At 41.5% G+C, this 15,593-nt stretch overlaps 1 protein-coding gene across 1 annotated transcript in view; it reads right to left on the reverse strand.

Annotated features, from left to right (window-relative positions):
• Window positions 1-303: 303 nt before the first annotated feature.
• Window positions 304-15,593, reverse strand: part of FBXO40 (F-box protein 40) — a 41,527-nt gene continuing 26,237 nt past the window's right edge. The window contains exons 3-4 of the mRNA XM_053705805.1: window positions 8,536-10,407; window positions 304-625 (exon numbers count right to left, since the gene is read on the reverse strand). Coding sequence (XP_053561780.1) covers window positions 431-625; window positions 8,536-10,407 — 2,067 coding nt within the window. The 3' untranslated portion in view covers window positions 304-430. The remainder of the gene's footprint in view (window positions 626-8,535; window positions 10,408-15,593) is intronic.

Below are 15,593 nucleotides of genomic sequence, written 5' to 3' on the forward strand. Positions count from 1 at the left end.
CTCCCTGCTGGCGGCCGATTGGCCGCGAGTCAGCAGGGGGCGGCGTTGCACCAGCAGCTCTTGTGAGCTGCTGGTGCAATGTTAAATGTGGAGAGCGTATTGCTCTCCGCATTTAGCGAGGTCTTGCGGACCTGATCCGCAGTGTCGGATCAGGTCCGCAAGCCCTTTGATAAATGGGCCCCAAAGTGTTCCGCTTAAAACATCAGCATATTTTTCTCACAGCATAATAACTACCTTATAATGAACTATAATAAACTGATCTTAAAATGGAGTCTAAAACAAAATGTATGAGTAGAGACAAAATGGTGTCAGTATTGTTTTATTTATATATATATTCTTAAACAATTGTTACTGAGGCATTTGTCTTTCCAATTTTGGAGAAGTATTTTCCAGTTCTTTGATTTCCCTCTGTTGCTGCCAGAACCGGTTCCTACAGCTTCTTGTGAAACGTAACCAAATTTTGCTTTACTTCTTTCTTTGGTTCATATTGACTGGGCAGCTTAAACGGCTCCTTTTTATATTCTATATTATTAAATGGGCAAATTGTCAAGTGACCAGACATACTTGGGCCATCCTCAAACACCCACTGATGAACATTAGAGAAAAGACTGCTGAAGTTCCAGACCTATATGGGGGGAAAAAAGTGTTGTTATCCTAAATGTTAGATTCAGAAATTACAAAATCTTAAACTTTCCATCCAATATGAACAAGATTCCCTGAGGTTCAGAAATTCTTTCTGAAGCAGATTAAGCAAAGCACATCAGGAGACCACAATTAGTAAATACTTTTTAAATCGTAGATCTAAGTATACATAATCCATAGATTGTTCCTTTAAAAAAATAAAAATATTAAAAGTAAGTGAACTAATAAAATGTTAAGTAAAACATGAAGCTAGTGCAATTAAAACTTTATTTTATTTAAATATGGGGCCACTAATATTTTTTAACGGACCCATTGTATTTTAAAGGTTTTTAATAAGAATACAACAGAATGGGATCAAGAAAAGTAAAATGGAAAGAATGGGGAATATAAAACAATAAGGTACATGTACTTAAAGGGACATGAAGACCAAAATGTTTCTTTCCTTATTGAGATAATACAATTTTAAAAAAAAGTTTCCAATTTACTTCTATTAGCAAATTTGTTTTGTTCTCATGTTGTTCTTTGTTGAAGAGATACCTAGATAGGTAGCGTGCACATGCCTGAAGCACTACATGACAGGAAATAGTGCTGTCATCTTGTGCTCTTGCTAATGTATAACGTTGCTGCAATATAGTGCTGCAGACACCTGCACACTCCTGATCTTACATCCCTGCTTTTTACAAAGGATAACAAGAAAACTAAGACAATTTGATAATAGAAGTAAATTGGAAATATGTTTAAATTGTATTCTCTATCTGAATCATGAAAGAAATATTTTGGTGCTGGTCACTCCATTCACTTAGTGTACATTTTGTGTCTGCATCTATTTAGCCTGATGTTTCATGTGTCTGCATCTGTTTCATGTGTCTGCATCTATTTAGCCTGATGTTTCATGTGTCTGCATCTATTTAGCCTGATGTTTCATGTGTCTGCATCTATTTACCCTGATGTTTCATGTGTCTGCATCTATTTAGCCTGATGTTTCATGTGGTTGCATCTATTTAGCCTGATGTTTCATGTGGTTGCGTCTATTTAGCTTGATGTTTCATGTGGTTGCGTCTATTTAGCCTGATGTTTCATGTGGTCGTGTCTATTTAGCCTGATGTTTCATGTGTCTGCATCTATTTAGCCTGATATTTCATATGGTTGCGTCTATTTAGCCTGATGTTTCATGTGTCTGCATCTATTTAGCCTGATGTTTCATGCGTCTGCATCTATTTAGCCTGATGTTTCATGTGGTTGCATCTATTTAGCCTGATGTTTCATGTGGTTGCGTCTATTTAGCCTGATGTTTCATGTGGTTGCGTCTATTTAGCCTGATGTTTCATGTGTCTGCATCTATTTAGCCTGATGTTTCATGCGTCTGCATCTATTTAGCCTGATGTTTCATGTGGTTGCATCTATTTAGCCTGATGTTTCATGCGTCTGCATCTATTTAGCCTGATGTTTCATGTGGTCGCGTCTATTTAGCCTGATGTTTCATGTGGTCGCGTCTATTTAGCCTGATGTTTCATGGGGTTCATTGCCCGTTTGTTGTATTATTCTGTTATTGGCTGCATCCTTAGATGCTTCAGTTCCAAAATCTCAGCCCTTTTTGCTTGAATCTCAACCACCCTTTGTCTTCTCCTCTGTTCCTCTCTGCTAGTTCATTTCTGAGCTCTGCCTGACCATTAAGCTTTCAGATTCCTGACTTGTGCCTAAACTTCACCTGCTTCTTGGATTATACTTTCTGCCCTGTTTCCTGGGTGCCCACTTCTGTGCATAACCTGTACCAACTGTGTCATCATCTTCCTTCCTAAGCATCTTCCCAAAGTTCTTCTCCAGGTGAGCGCCGTTGTGGGTCACATCTTGGATCCTACTCAGTGTGCTGGGAGAGTGTGCCTTATTCATTACCCAGACACTGGGTCCCTTTCTAAAAGCATTTAAACTGCTATACATTGTTGCTTTGTTTTGCAGTTTAGGCATGCACTACTTAAAACTCTTGAGTATGTGAATACTTGTAATATTACTAATAATAATAATACTAAGTGAATCTGAAAACAATATATTTTTAAGTAAAAAAAGTAGATAAAATGCCAGTTTACCCCCAATATTAGGTGGGTGGAGTGGTTTGAAATCAGCACAGAGCTTTGAGAAGTTGATGGTGTCTGGAGTCTTTCCTATCTATAAAGGCTCTGGAACATTCTGTAGCTGCACTTTATGCAATTCAGTCAGACATGACTGTTGCTCAAATAAATCCAGACGAGAGCTGACTACATATTAATTATGCATTTGCATTTGGACTACTCAGAAGCAAACAAATGCGAAATATGGCGGCCACCAGTGGCGTTCGACTATTTTCAGAGCCAGATGACTTCTTGTGAAAGTGCAAATCCAGATCTTAGTGTTTTGCCGTTTCAGAAGATGTAGTCTGGCTCTGAAAATAGCCGAATTCTGCTGGTGGCCGCCATATTCTGCATTTATTTGCTTCTGAGTAGTCCAAATGTAAATACCTAAAAATGTACATCAGGTGAACCTAAATCAACTTCAGGACAATTTCTGCCATTCGCAGACAGATTTTCTGAGTCCTTCCTCCAACTGTTTGTTTCTATAAATGATTCAAAAGGTCAAGCAGAAATTATTATTCTGGGTATTATGTGGCCCAATAGGACTAGATTATAGGGATCTGCTCTTCTTTAGATTTACAGTCTTCTGTCTTAAAGTTAATTTCTCTACCAAAACAAACAGATTAGTTGTTCTACACTAAAGGTAAAATTAACCTTACAAGCTACCTGATTAACCCCTTCACTGCTGGAAATAATAAAAGTGTGGTGCGCAGCTGCAATTAGCAGCCTTCTAATAACCAAAAAGCAATGTCAAAGCCATATATGTCTGCTATTTCTGAATCAAGGAGATCTAGAGAAGCTTTTACAATAATTTGTGTCATGATTGCACAAGCTGTTTGTAAATAATTTCAATGAGAAACCTAAAGTTTGTAAAAAAGTTAACTTTTTTTTTTTGTTTGATCGCATTTGGCGATGGTGGCATGAAATATACCAAAATGGGCCTAGATTAATACTTTAAGTTGTCTACCAACAAAAAATATAGTTTTGATAGGTAAATATATAAAAAAAAGGCTCTATTTCTGTTTAAATGTAGTGATGTTTAAATAAAAATGATAGCAAACTGGGTTTAATTTTGACTAGACTATCCCTTTAAGCCAGCATGTGACATGTATCAGGTAAATATACTTCTTGTACAGTATTATTAATATGTCTAATGAAGAAGCTATATGGGTTATTGATATTACATTTAATAACATTTTGTTTATATTGAGAATGAAAAAGCAGACATTTTCCAAGGAGAACAGAACAGCATATCTAATAAGTAACATGTCTGGTACTAATAATAAAAAAAGAGGTGTAATGTTATTAAAGGGACAGTAAAGTCATAATTAGACATTCATGATTTAGCATATAATTTTAAACAACCTTCTAATTTAATTATATTATTTAATTTTCTTCCTTCTCTTGTTATCCTTTGCAAGGTTCATCTAGATAAGCTCAGGAGCAGCAAAAAAACTAGCTTCTAGCTGCTGATTGGTGGCTGCATATATATAACGACTGTTATTGGCTCACCCATGTGTTAAGTAAGAAACCAGTAGTGCATTGCTGCTCTTTCAACAAATGATACCAACAGAATGAAGCAAATTTGATAATAGAACTAAACTAGATTTTTTTTTTTTTTTAAATTGTATGTTCTACCTAAATCATGAAAGAAACATTTTGTGTTTCATGTCCCTTTAAGGTTATACAATAATTCTTAGCACAGCAATCATGTCAGATTTGGTACTTCTAAATAATGAACTCAAACCTGTGTCCTTAGCTAATTACTAGAGCAGATTAATACTATGTTTTAAGTTCTAATGTAAAGGAATTTTAATGACCTATTGTCTCATTATATAGGAGGGTTAGGAGGGAGGCAAATGGGTGGATCATCGCTGGAGGGGGGCCAGAGCGTGTGGGACCGCTACACGGCTAACTTGGCGGCGTGGGAGGGTTAGGAGGGAGGTGGGTGGGCGGATCATCGCTGGAGGGGGGCCGGAGCGGATGGGACCACTACGTGGCTAAGTTGATGGCAAGGAAGGGTTAGGAGGGAGGCGGGTGGATCATCGCTGGAGGGGGGCCGGAGCTGGTGAGACCGCTACGGAGCTAAGTTGGTGGCATGGGAGGGTTAGGAGGGAGGCGGATCATCACTGGAGGGGGGCCATAGCGGGTAGGACCGCTATGCAGCTAAGTTGGTGGCGTAGGGAGGTTAGGAGGGAGGCAGATTGGGTGGGACCTCTATGCGGCTAAGTTAGAAGCAGGGTCTGGCGATCGGTAGGAGGCTGTGTGTGTGCTGCGAGGCTCAGTAGCGGCACGTGTCTGTGCGAGAAAGGCAGTGAGGCCTTACGTGGAAGGGTTAGGAGGGAGGCAGGTGGGCGGATAATCGCTGGAGGGGGGCCGGAGCAGGTGGGACCGCTACACAGCTAAGTTGGCGGCGTGGGAGGGTTAGGAGGGCGCAAGGTGGGCGTATCATCGATGGACGGGGGCTGGAGAGGGAGGGCCACTACGTGGCTAAGTTGATGGCATGGGAGGGCTAGGAGGGAGGCGGGTGGGTGGATAATCGAAGGAGGGGGCCGGAGTGGGTGGGACCGCTATGCGGCTAAGTTCAGTGGCGTCACTAGGGGGGGGGGCGGGGGGGGCGGGCCGCACCCGGGTGACACCCTCCAGGGGGTGACACCAAAAAAAAAAAATTTTTTTTTTTTTTTTTTTTTTTTTTTTTTTTACATTTTATTGAAATTCAAAGAAATACAATGTTGAGATGCATAGATTATTTTATTAGAGGCTGGCATTTGTGAACATTAGTGGGACTGGGGAAGTTGTAGACACACAATTTTTTTGCCCCTTGAGCCAGTGCTGCAATTTCAACAAATAGTTTTCCCGGCTGCTTTTGCTTGTTTGTACTTTGCTCCTCCCCTGCCCAATTTCACTATGAATGTTGTGGGTGTGCCGTGGGGCTTGCAAAGTTGCGCTGCTAGCCTAAACCTGCCTGCCTATCTGTGCTCACTGCTCAGTGACATGCGGCCCAGGGCTGTGCACTGACAGACTTGGAACAGAGTCAGAGAGCATAATTTTCATAGTTTGCGCGCCTAAACCTTTTCTTCAGTGATTTATTTTAGAGTGCTCTGTTTATCTTTCACTTGATGTTCTGCTGAGCCAGGGAGCAGCTCTAGGCATGAGCTTCCTAATTAATGCAGTGCAGTTTACATATTTTGTATGTGTGTGTCCGAGTTTGTGTGTGTCTCAGTGACCGGGTGTGACGATACAGTAAGTTGGTGGCGTGTGGGCGGATCATCGCTGGAGGGGGGCGGGAGAATACCAAGAGAAAAAAGCTAATTTGATGATAAAAGTAAATTGGAAAGTTGATTAAAATTAAAAGTCCTATCTGAATAATGAAAGTTTAATTTATACTAAACTGTCCCTTTAAAGGGACAGTCTAGCCAAAATTAAACTTACATGATTCAGATAGTGCATGCAATTTTAAACAACTTTCCAATTTACTTTTATCATCAAATGTAATTTGTTTTCTTGGTATTCTTGTTTGAAAGCTAAACCTAGATAAACCATTGAAAACCGACTCTTAGCTCAGTGAATTTTGACAGTTTTTCCACAGTTAGACAGTGCTAGTTCATGTGTGTCATATAGATAACGTTGTGCTCACTCCAGTGGAGTTATGTAGGAGTCAGCACTGACTGGCTAAAATGCATGTCTGTTAAAAGTACTGAGATAAGGGGGCAGTCTGCAGAGGCTGAGATACAAGGTAATCACAGAGGTAATAAGTGCATTAATATCACAGTGTTGGTTATGCAAAAGGGATTATCTAATCTATCAATCATTTTAACCCCTTAACGACCAAAGATGTGCCAGGTCGGGAGCATGGGACGGAAGCGCGTGCGATGTTCGGGAGCATGTGCGCTACACAACTTTAAGACAGGAGGGAGAGGGAGGGGGGAATAAATGTTGGGAAAGGGATCTGGGAGGGAAAATTGGGTTTTTTATTTTTTTTTAAGGCAAAAAAAGCATAACATTTAGCAAGATGGCGGCAAATAGGTAGAGGGGGAGGGTTAGAGAACTGTTTGGGGGGGGGGGGTCAGGGAGGTTAAGGGCTAAGGGGTGATCCAACACTGCAGCATATATATAAAAAGCCTTTTATTTTAGTACTGGCAGACTTTCTGCCAGTACTTAAGATGGCAGTGACAAATGTGAGGTGGGGAGGGAAGAGAGTTGTTTGAGGGGGGTCAGGGAGGGATCAGGGGGTGTGATGTGTCAGGTGGGAGGCTGATCTCTACACTGAAGCTAAAATTAACCCTACAAGCTACCTAATTAACCCCTTAACTGCTTGGCATAATACAAGTGTGGTTACCAAAAAGCAATGCCAAAGCCATATATGTCTGCAAAAAAAAAAAGTGTAAACATTGGGTATTTCTAAACTCAGAACAAAATTTAGAAACTATTTAGCATGGATGTTTTTTGATGGCTGTAGATGTGCAACAGATTTTGGGGTCAAAGTTGGAAAAAGTGTGTTTTCTAATTTACTCCTATTATCAAATTTTCTTTGTTTTCTTGGTACCTTTTTTTTTTTTTTTTAAAAAAGCGGGAATTTAAGCCGCTCCTAACCTTACATTCATGCTTTTTAAAATACAGATACAAAGAGAACGAAGAAAAATTGATAATAGGAGTAAATTAGAAAGTTGCTTAAAATGTTATGCTCTATCTGAATCATGAAAGAAAGAAAAAAATTGGGTTTCATATCCCTTTAATTAGAATGCTGTTTAAAAATTTACAGTAGCCAATAGGAAGTTTATCAATAAAGGTAGTTCTTCCAAATGAGAAAATGCTTTACTCAATCAATGTATTGTTTTATTATTCTATACATTAATATAATAATTTCAAATAAAGTTAATAACAAATCAAGTAAAATTTTTATGCTACGGTGAACCTTGTATTTTCACTCAAGGTTATAAAATTGGTTTTGTCTTATGACCATTTTTAATGATGCTAATATACTACTTATGTTTTAGCGCAAGGCTATAAGATTGTTTTTATTTGCTGACTACTCATAATAATGACAATAATTCCTTTTTTAAAAGGGCATAAATACAGCAATCCTGACCTTATAGAGGGCGTCAGAAAAGATTATCTGAACTAAAACGCTGTCAGACTGTCTGGTGTGGCATAATATTTGTTTATAGGCAAGCATGACTACTACCCTATTGTAACATTTTCATTGCATTTATTTAGCAAAATATATATATATATTTTTTTAATATAATCATATTTGTACAATAATTTTTTTTATATATATTTTTCTCTCTCATGCCTTTTTCTATATATATTGTACTTAAAGGGGAGGATTTAATAAGCAGCGGATGTTCCTTTATCCATCCGTAGTTTCCAGATTGCTGGAAACAGCATTTAAGAAGCAGCGTTCATTAGACCGCTGCTGCTTAACTTGTCCCCAACCTAAAAGGCGGGATGATTGATACCCCTGCTAGCGGCCGATTGGCAGGGGGCGGCATTGCACAAGCATTTTCAATAAATGCTTGTGCAATGTAAAATACGCATATGCTGTCGCCATTTAGTGATGTTGAGCGGTCATGGTACACTATAGCAAGTCATGTCCGTCCGACATTTGGTTAATTGACCCCTAGATCTTTCATAAGATATGAGACTATTTCTACTTATATTATATTAGGGGTAGGTGCCTTGAATATAGATTTCAGCATAACCTCTCTAAGGCATTATAAGGGGGAAAAGGTATGAACTATTTCAAAGGGTCTCTAATCATTCTTACTCCATTTATTGCACTTACCTTTTTCCGGCATCTCCAAGATGTGCCCCCATGTGAATAAGTCTTCTTCTCCCAAAGTAAATGGACCATCCCTCTCTCCTGTAACAATATGGCACATACATCTCTCATCAAAGTAGAGACTTGAGATAGCTGGCATAGACTGAAGCTGTCAAGGAAGCCAGCTATATGCTGCAACACCTCAAGTGGTAGAGTTGATAAGGAATCTTTGCTCTTTCCTCTATTACTTCTGTAAAGATTGGGTTTTACACCTTCATATAACGTACAAGCCACATGTGGCTTTACTGCAAAGGTTTTGAGTTGTTTGCTGTAGATAACTTGTGCTTTCTGCCCAGCAGGTCGAAATCTGTTTCGCACAAAGGTGCAACCCAAGTATGAAAGTGGGCAACGTTCTTGGAACCATCCATTAAGGCAAGAGTGGATGTCAGAGTGGACATTCTTAAAGTGGGAGGGAAACTCGTCCCTTCGGAAAAAAAGATTGCAGGAGAATGAGAAGGCAGAATTACTTTTGTTGTGTCTATTAGTTACACACTCATTTTGAAGACACAGTTTCAGAGGTATTTCATGCAAAATATCTGCCAGAACAACCTTCTTAGAGAATGCATCCATGCCAAAGTCATATGTTTGTGTTCCAAAGTCAATAAGCAATCCATCAACGGCCTTGGACTGAGATACTGCGCGACCCATAAATTCCCTTTCAAGTGCACACAGTAAAGTGGTGTTGATGGTGTCTGATAATGGTAGGTCTGATATTTGTACTCCTAAGTCAGATGTATCTACTATTTTTTCAGCTTTCTCTTTCTTTGGGGCATCTTCCCCAAGTTTAGCTCTTCTTCCACAGTAGCTTGTTGGTACTTTAAAGGTGCAGACAGTCTTGACTGTTTGTGCCTCCAGTTTGCCATAAACAAAGTCCTTATCCTTTGGAGTGCATGCTGGCATCTGTCCGAATCGGACAAGCATGCTGCCATGATGTACCAGGTACATGTTGTAGCTTCCACAGTCTACTTCAGATTTTAGTCTTTCTAGAACACCTTCATTCCATGGAGCCAAACCAGTTACCTCCGTATTGCCTTTTACACTGGCTTCCGTGTTTTCCTCTTGAGATATTTCGTTCTTCTCATCCAGTGTAGGAGTGATGTCAGATTTTTTAGATTTATCTGAGCTATTTTTCTCACTTTGTTTTGTGTTTTTCTCTAAAACCTGGGCTGCTGTTTTTTCCTTGCTAAACATCGCTTCCCACTGAGAAAATTTTGCTAAATCTACACCATCTTTCCCTTTAGCTAAAGCTTCTCGCTCATACTGTGTAAGTTCAACTTCTTCACCATTATTAGTCTCTGTATTGCCAGCATAATCAGTCCCACCAACGGCACCAACTTCTTCCATATCTAAATCTAATTCTGGAGTTATTGTATTCTTTGGATGTTCTGATAGTTCTGGAAAAAGCTCTGCCATATTGAGAGAATTAAAAACAATATTCTGATCTCTTAGGGCCAATGCCACATCCAAACAGTCTTCTCGATGTTCCTCCTTCATGACATTCTCAAGTAATTTAGTTCCACTGTCAATACTGGGCCAACGATTCCATTCCATGGAGCAACAGACTACACTGGCTGGGCAAACTTTGAGGTGCTTTGCCAGCTTGAATCGAAACATAGAGAAGGGGCATCCAAATACAGAATTAAGGCACGGAACCCATTCATTTGGACAAAGCAGACGGTGCTCTTCCTCTTTGCACATGTGGAAGGTGGCTTCACAGTGGGAACGGCAGCTGATCATCAAACATGATACACCTGTGTTTATAGGTGCTTGGCAACGTTTGCTGAAGCATTTTTCACAGTGTCTGTGCTGTCCTGCTGGGGGTCTATGTGTCCTTCCCTGAAATTATGAAAAATCTAAAATCAAATTAGACATTTTTACACCATTTCATGCATGTAACAAACTTAATGCCCAACAAAATAGTTGTTCATGAGCAGATTTATATATCATCTAAATATCCAGTATAATAAACGCACTGTCAACCCCCCAACAGTCACAATCATTCTGCCAAGACAGCAATACATAGTTTATTGTAATTAAATCAAATATATTGCTATAATTATCCATCATAACCATTCATTCCTTATCTGCCAAGCCTGAGATCTGACCTTGTGTGAACTCTGGTGGTTTAAATTATCCTGGCTAGTTTGAGAAATCATAAACTTTCTTACTTCATCAATTCTCTACTCCTTACCCTACTTGTATCCTTTAATTGGTCTTTTGTGGGTTCCTCTAGTTTAATGGTGTTTGCAACAAATAAGCAATTGCTTAGTAGTCTCAGGAACGTTATCTTTATTGTGTCTTTATTGGTGGATAATATTCTGGTAACATATTGGGCTTAACTATTAGCCTGCCAGTAAAGCATACCAAGAAAATTAGGACAGTCCTGATTCTAGCCTAGCAAAGAAAAAACGGAAGGCTGCTGAGCAACAGGTAAAGAAAAAAACAGCTTTATTCCATTAAAATAGAAGAGACACAAAAATGACAAGGAGGGTAGTTTGCCATCTAACATGTTTCGCGCTGGTGTGCGCTTACTCATAGATGCTAAGTGCAAGTAATGGAAACTAATGCATTTAAAGGGGCAGGAACCAATAGGAGGATGATCTTGAAATTTTGTAATTTGATCAGTTTCACACATGGAATTTCTCCTTGTTAATTTAATACCCAGCCCCTTCAGATATGCATTAGATTGTGTACTTAAAAACAAAGGAACATATTACTTGTGAAAGTATTGCAATACTTGGCTTATTGAAAAATTGCATCTCAATATACATCAAAAAGATTATTATTATTTCAAATGGCCTAGAAAACACTTTTTATGTGCGAAAAGAAACTAGACAGAAAATAAGCAGAAAATATGGAAGATGTATGGAGGCATTTTAGAGATAACGTGTGTATAAACACACAAATACATGAGGAATGTTTGCATATATACATACATACAGGAAAAACATATGTGCAGAAACATTTATATGAATGTCAGCAAAGACCTAATAGGTATTATAGTCACTATCAATGAGACAACTGCAAACATGTCTCACATCAAAAATAAGATTACAATTACAATAATGTGTGTATATTTTGTGGATTAGGTGAACACGATTTTACATACTAATTACTGTACATTCATACATATATTTTCATATTAGTATGTTTTCAGCATTTGTTTACCTATTTATCCAAACAATATCTAAGTGTGGCTCCATTTAATTTTAAGTATACGCATACATTTAACTACAGAAAAAGGTATATGTGAGGGTGACACATACATACATTATTGTAATTGTAATCTTATTTTTGATGTGAGACATGTTTGCAGTTGTCTCATTGATAGTGACTATAATACCTATTAGGTCTTTGCTGACATTCATATAAATGTTTCTGCACATATGTTTTTCCTGTATGTATGTATATATGCAAACATTCCTCATGTATTTGTGTGTTTATACACACGTTATCTCTAAAATGCCTCCATACATCTTCCATATTTTCTGCTTATTTTCTGTCTAGTTTCTTTTCGCACATAAAAAGTGTTTTCTAGGCCATTTGAAATAATAATAATCTTTTTGATGTATATTGAGATGCAATTTTTCAATAAGCCAAGTATTGCAATACTTTCACAAGTAATATGTTCCTTTGTTTTTAAGTACACAATCTAATGCATATCTGAAGGGGCTGGGTATTAAATTAACAAGGAGAAATTCCATGTGTGAAACTGATCAAATTACAAAATTTCAAGATCATCCTCCTATTGGTTCCTGCCCCTTTAAATGCATTAGTTTCCATTACTTGCACTTAGCATCTATGAGTAAGCGCACACCAGCGCGAAACATGTTAGATGGCTAACTACCCTCCTTGTCATTTTTGTGTCTGTTCTATTTTAATGGAATAAAGCTGTTTTTTTCTTTACCTGTTGCTCAGCAGCCTTCCGTTTTTTCTTTGCTGAGTATTTTGCGGTCGTCCGCCGCTTCTTGGTTGGCTCCACACACATCCCCCTCTCCCTGCTTTGGTCTAATCCATTCACCCCTCCGGTCCAAAGCGGAAGTTACCTGTAGCGGCTCCGCTCCCTTCCTACTCTGCCTGATTCTAGCCTCCTGTCCTGTTTGTCTCAGGATAATTTCCCACATTTTAAAATTTGCTCTGAGGTGAGGACTTGGCATGGATGATTGATTGTTGGAATAAGGCATTAGGTTTTTGTTGGCCTTATTTATATATTTGTTTGCATATAGTGGCATCTAAATCTCTTACAATATACATTGGCCTAGCAGATTAACACTTTACAGATTAGATGTTTACACTGGCTATTTTAGTATGGAAAAGAGTGGGTGGGGCTACGGTAACAGTGGGTGTGGTCAATACTTATAACACTGTAACCTGTTTACTGGAAAGCCTCTCACAGGTGCATACCCACAGCAAAGCCAGTCACAGGTGCATACCCACAGCAAAGCCAGTCACAGGTGCATACCCACAGCAAAGCCGCTCACAGGTGCATACCCACAGCAAAGCCAGTCACAGGTGCATACCCACAGCAAAGCCAGTCACAGGTGCATACCCACAGCAAAGCCAGTCACAGGTGCATACCCACAGCAAAGCCGCTCACAGGTGCATACCCACAGCAAAGCCAGTCACAGGTGCATACCCACAGCAAAGCCTCTCACAGGTGCATACCCACAGCAAAGCCGCTCAAAGATGCATACCCACAACAAAGCCTCTCACAGGTGCATACCCACAGCAAAGCCAGTCACAGGTGCATACCCACAGCAAAGCCAGTCACAGGTGCATACCCACAGCAAAGCCAGTCACAGGTGCATACCCACAGCAAAGCCTCTCACAGGTGCATACCCACAGCAAAGCCAGTCACAGGTGCATACCCACAGCAAAGCCTCTCACAGGTGCATACCCACAGCAAAGCCAGTCACAGGTGCATACCCACAACAAAGCCAGTCACAGGTGCATACCCACAGCAAAGCCAGTCACAGGTGCATACCCACAGCAAAGCCAGTCACAGGTGCATACCCACAGCAAAGCCGCTCACAGATGCATACCCACAGCAAAGCCTCTCACAGGTGCATACCCACAGCAAAGCCGCTCACAGATGCATACCCACAGCAAAGCCTCTCACAGGTGCATACCCACAGCAAAGCCAGTCACAGGTGCATACCCACAGCAAAGCCAGTCACAGGTGCATACCCACAGCAAAGCCAGTCACAGATGCATACCCACAGCAAAGCCGCTCACAGGTGCATACCCACAGCAAAGCCGCTCACAGATGCATACCCACAGCAAAGCCGCTCACAGATGCATACCCACAGCAAAGCCGCTCACAGGTGCATACCCACAGCAAAGCCGCTCACAGGTGCATACCCACAGCAAAGCCGCTCACAGATGCATACCCACAATAAAGCCGCTCACAGATGCATACCCACAGCAAAGCCTCTCACTGGTGCATACCCACAGCAAAGCCTCTCACTGGTGCATACCCACAGCAAAGCCTCTCACAGGTGCATACCCACAGCAAAGCCAGTCACAGGTGCATACCCACAGCAAAGCCGCTCACAGATGCATACCCACAGCAAAGCCAGTCACAGGTGCATACCCACAGCAAAGCCGCTCACAGGTGCATACCCACAGCAAAGCCGCTCACAGGTGCATACCCACAGCAAAGCCTCTCACAGGTGCATACCCACAGCAAAGCCTCTCACAGGTGCATACCCACAGCAAAGCCTCTCACAGATGCATACCCACAACAAAGCCTCTCACAGGTGCATACCCACAGCAAAGCCGCTCACAGATGCATACCCACAACAAAGCCTCTCACAGGTGCATACCCACAGCAAAGCCGCTCACAGATGCATACCCACAACAAAGCCTCTCACAGGTGCATACCCACAGCAAAGCCGCTCACAGGTGCATACCCACAGCAAAGCCTCTCACAGGTGCATACCCACAGCAAAGCCTCTCACAGGTGCATACCCACAGCAAAGCCGCTCACAGGTGCATACCCACAGCAAAGCCAGTCACAGGTGCATACCCACAGCAAAGCCGCTCACAGGTGCATACCCACAGCAAAGCCGCTCACAGGTGCATACCCACAGCAAAGCCGCTCACAGGTGCATACCCACAGCAAAGCCAGTCACAGGTGCATACCCACAGCAAAGCCTCTCACAGGTGCATACCCACAGCAAAGCCGCTCACAGGTGCATACCCACAGCAAAGCCAGTCACAGGTGCATACCCACAGCAAAGCCTCTCACAGGTGCATACCCACAGCAAAGCCTCTCACAGGTGCATACCCACAGCAAAGCCTCTCACAGATGCATACCCACAGCAAAGCCAGTCACAGGTGCATACCCACAGCAAAGCCAGTCACAGGTGCATACCCACAGCAAAGCCAGTCACAGGTGCATACCCACAGCAAAGCCAGTCACAGGTGCATACCCACAGCAAAGCCGCTCACAGATGCATACCCACAGCAAAGCCTCTCACAGGTGCATACCCACAGCAAAGCCGCTCACAGATGCATACCCACAGCAAAGCCTCTCATAGGTGCATACCCACAGCAAAGCCAGTCACAGGTGCATACCCACAGCAAAGCCAGTCACAGGTGCATACCCACAGCAAAGCCACTCACAGATGCATACCCACAGCAAAGCCACTCACAGGTGCATACCCACAGCAAAGCCGCTCACAGATGCATACCCACAGCAAAGCCGCTCACAGATGCATACCCACAGCAAAGCCTCTCACAGGTGCATACCCACAGCAAAGCCTCTCACAGGTGCATACCCACAGCAAAGCCTCTCACAGGTGCATATCCACAGCAAAGCCTTTCAAAGGTGCATACCCACAGCAAAGCCGCTCACAGGTGCATACCCACAGCAAAGCCACTCACAGGTGCATACCCACAGCAAAGCCGCTCACAGGTGCATACCCACAACAAAGCCACTCACAGGTGCATACCCACAGCAAAGCCTCTCACAGGTGCATACCCACAGCAAAGCCGCTCACAGGTGCATACCCACAGCA

Source organism: Bombina bombina, chromosome 3, assembly GCF_027579735.1.
Source record: "Bombina bombina isolate aBomBom1 chromosome 3, aBomBom1.pri, whole genome shotgun sequence".
Taxonomy (NCBI): Eukaryota; Metazoa; Chordata; class Amphibia; order Anura; family Bombinatoridae; genus Bombina; species Bombina bombina.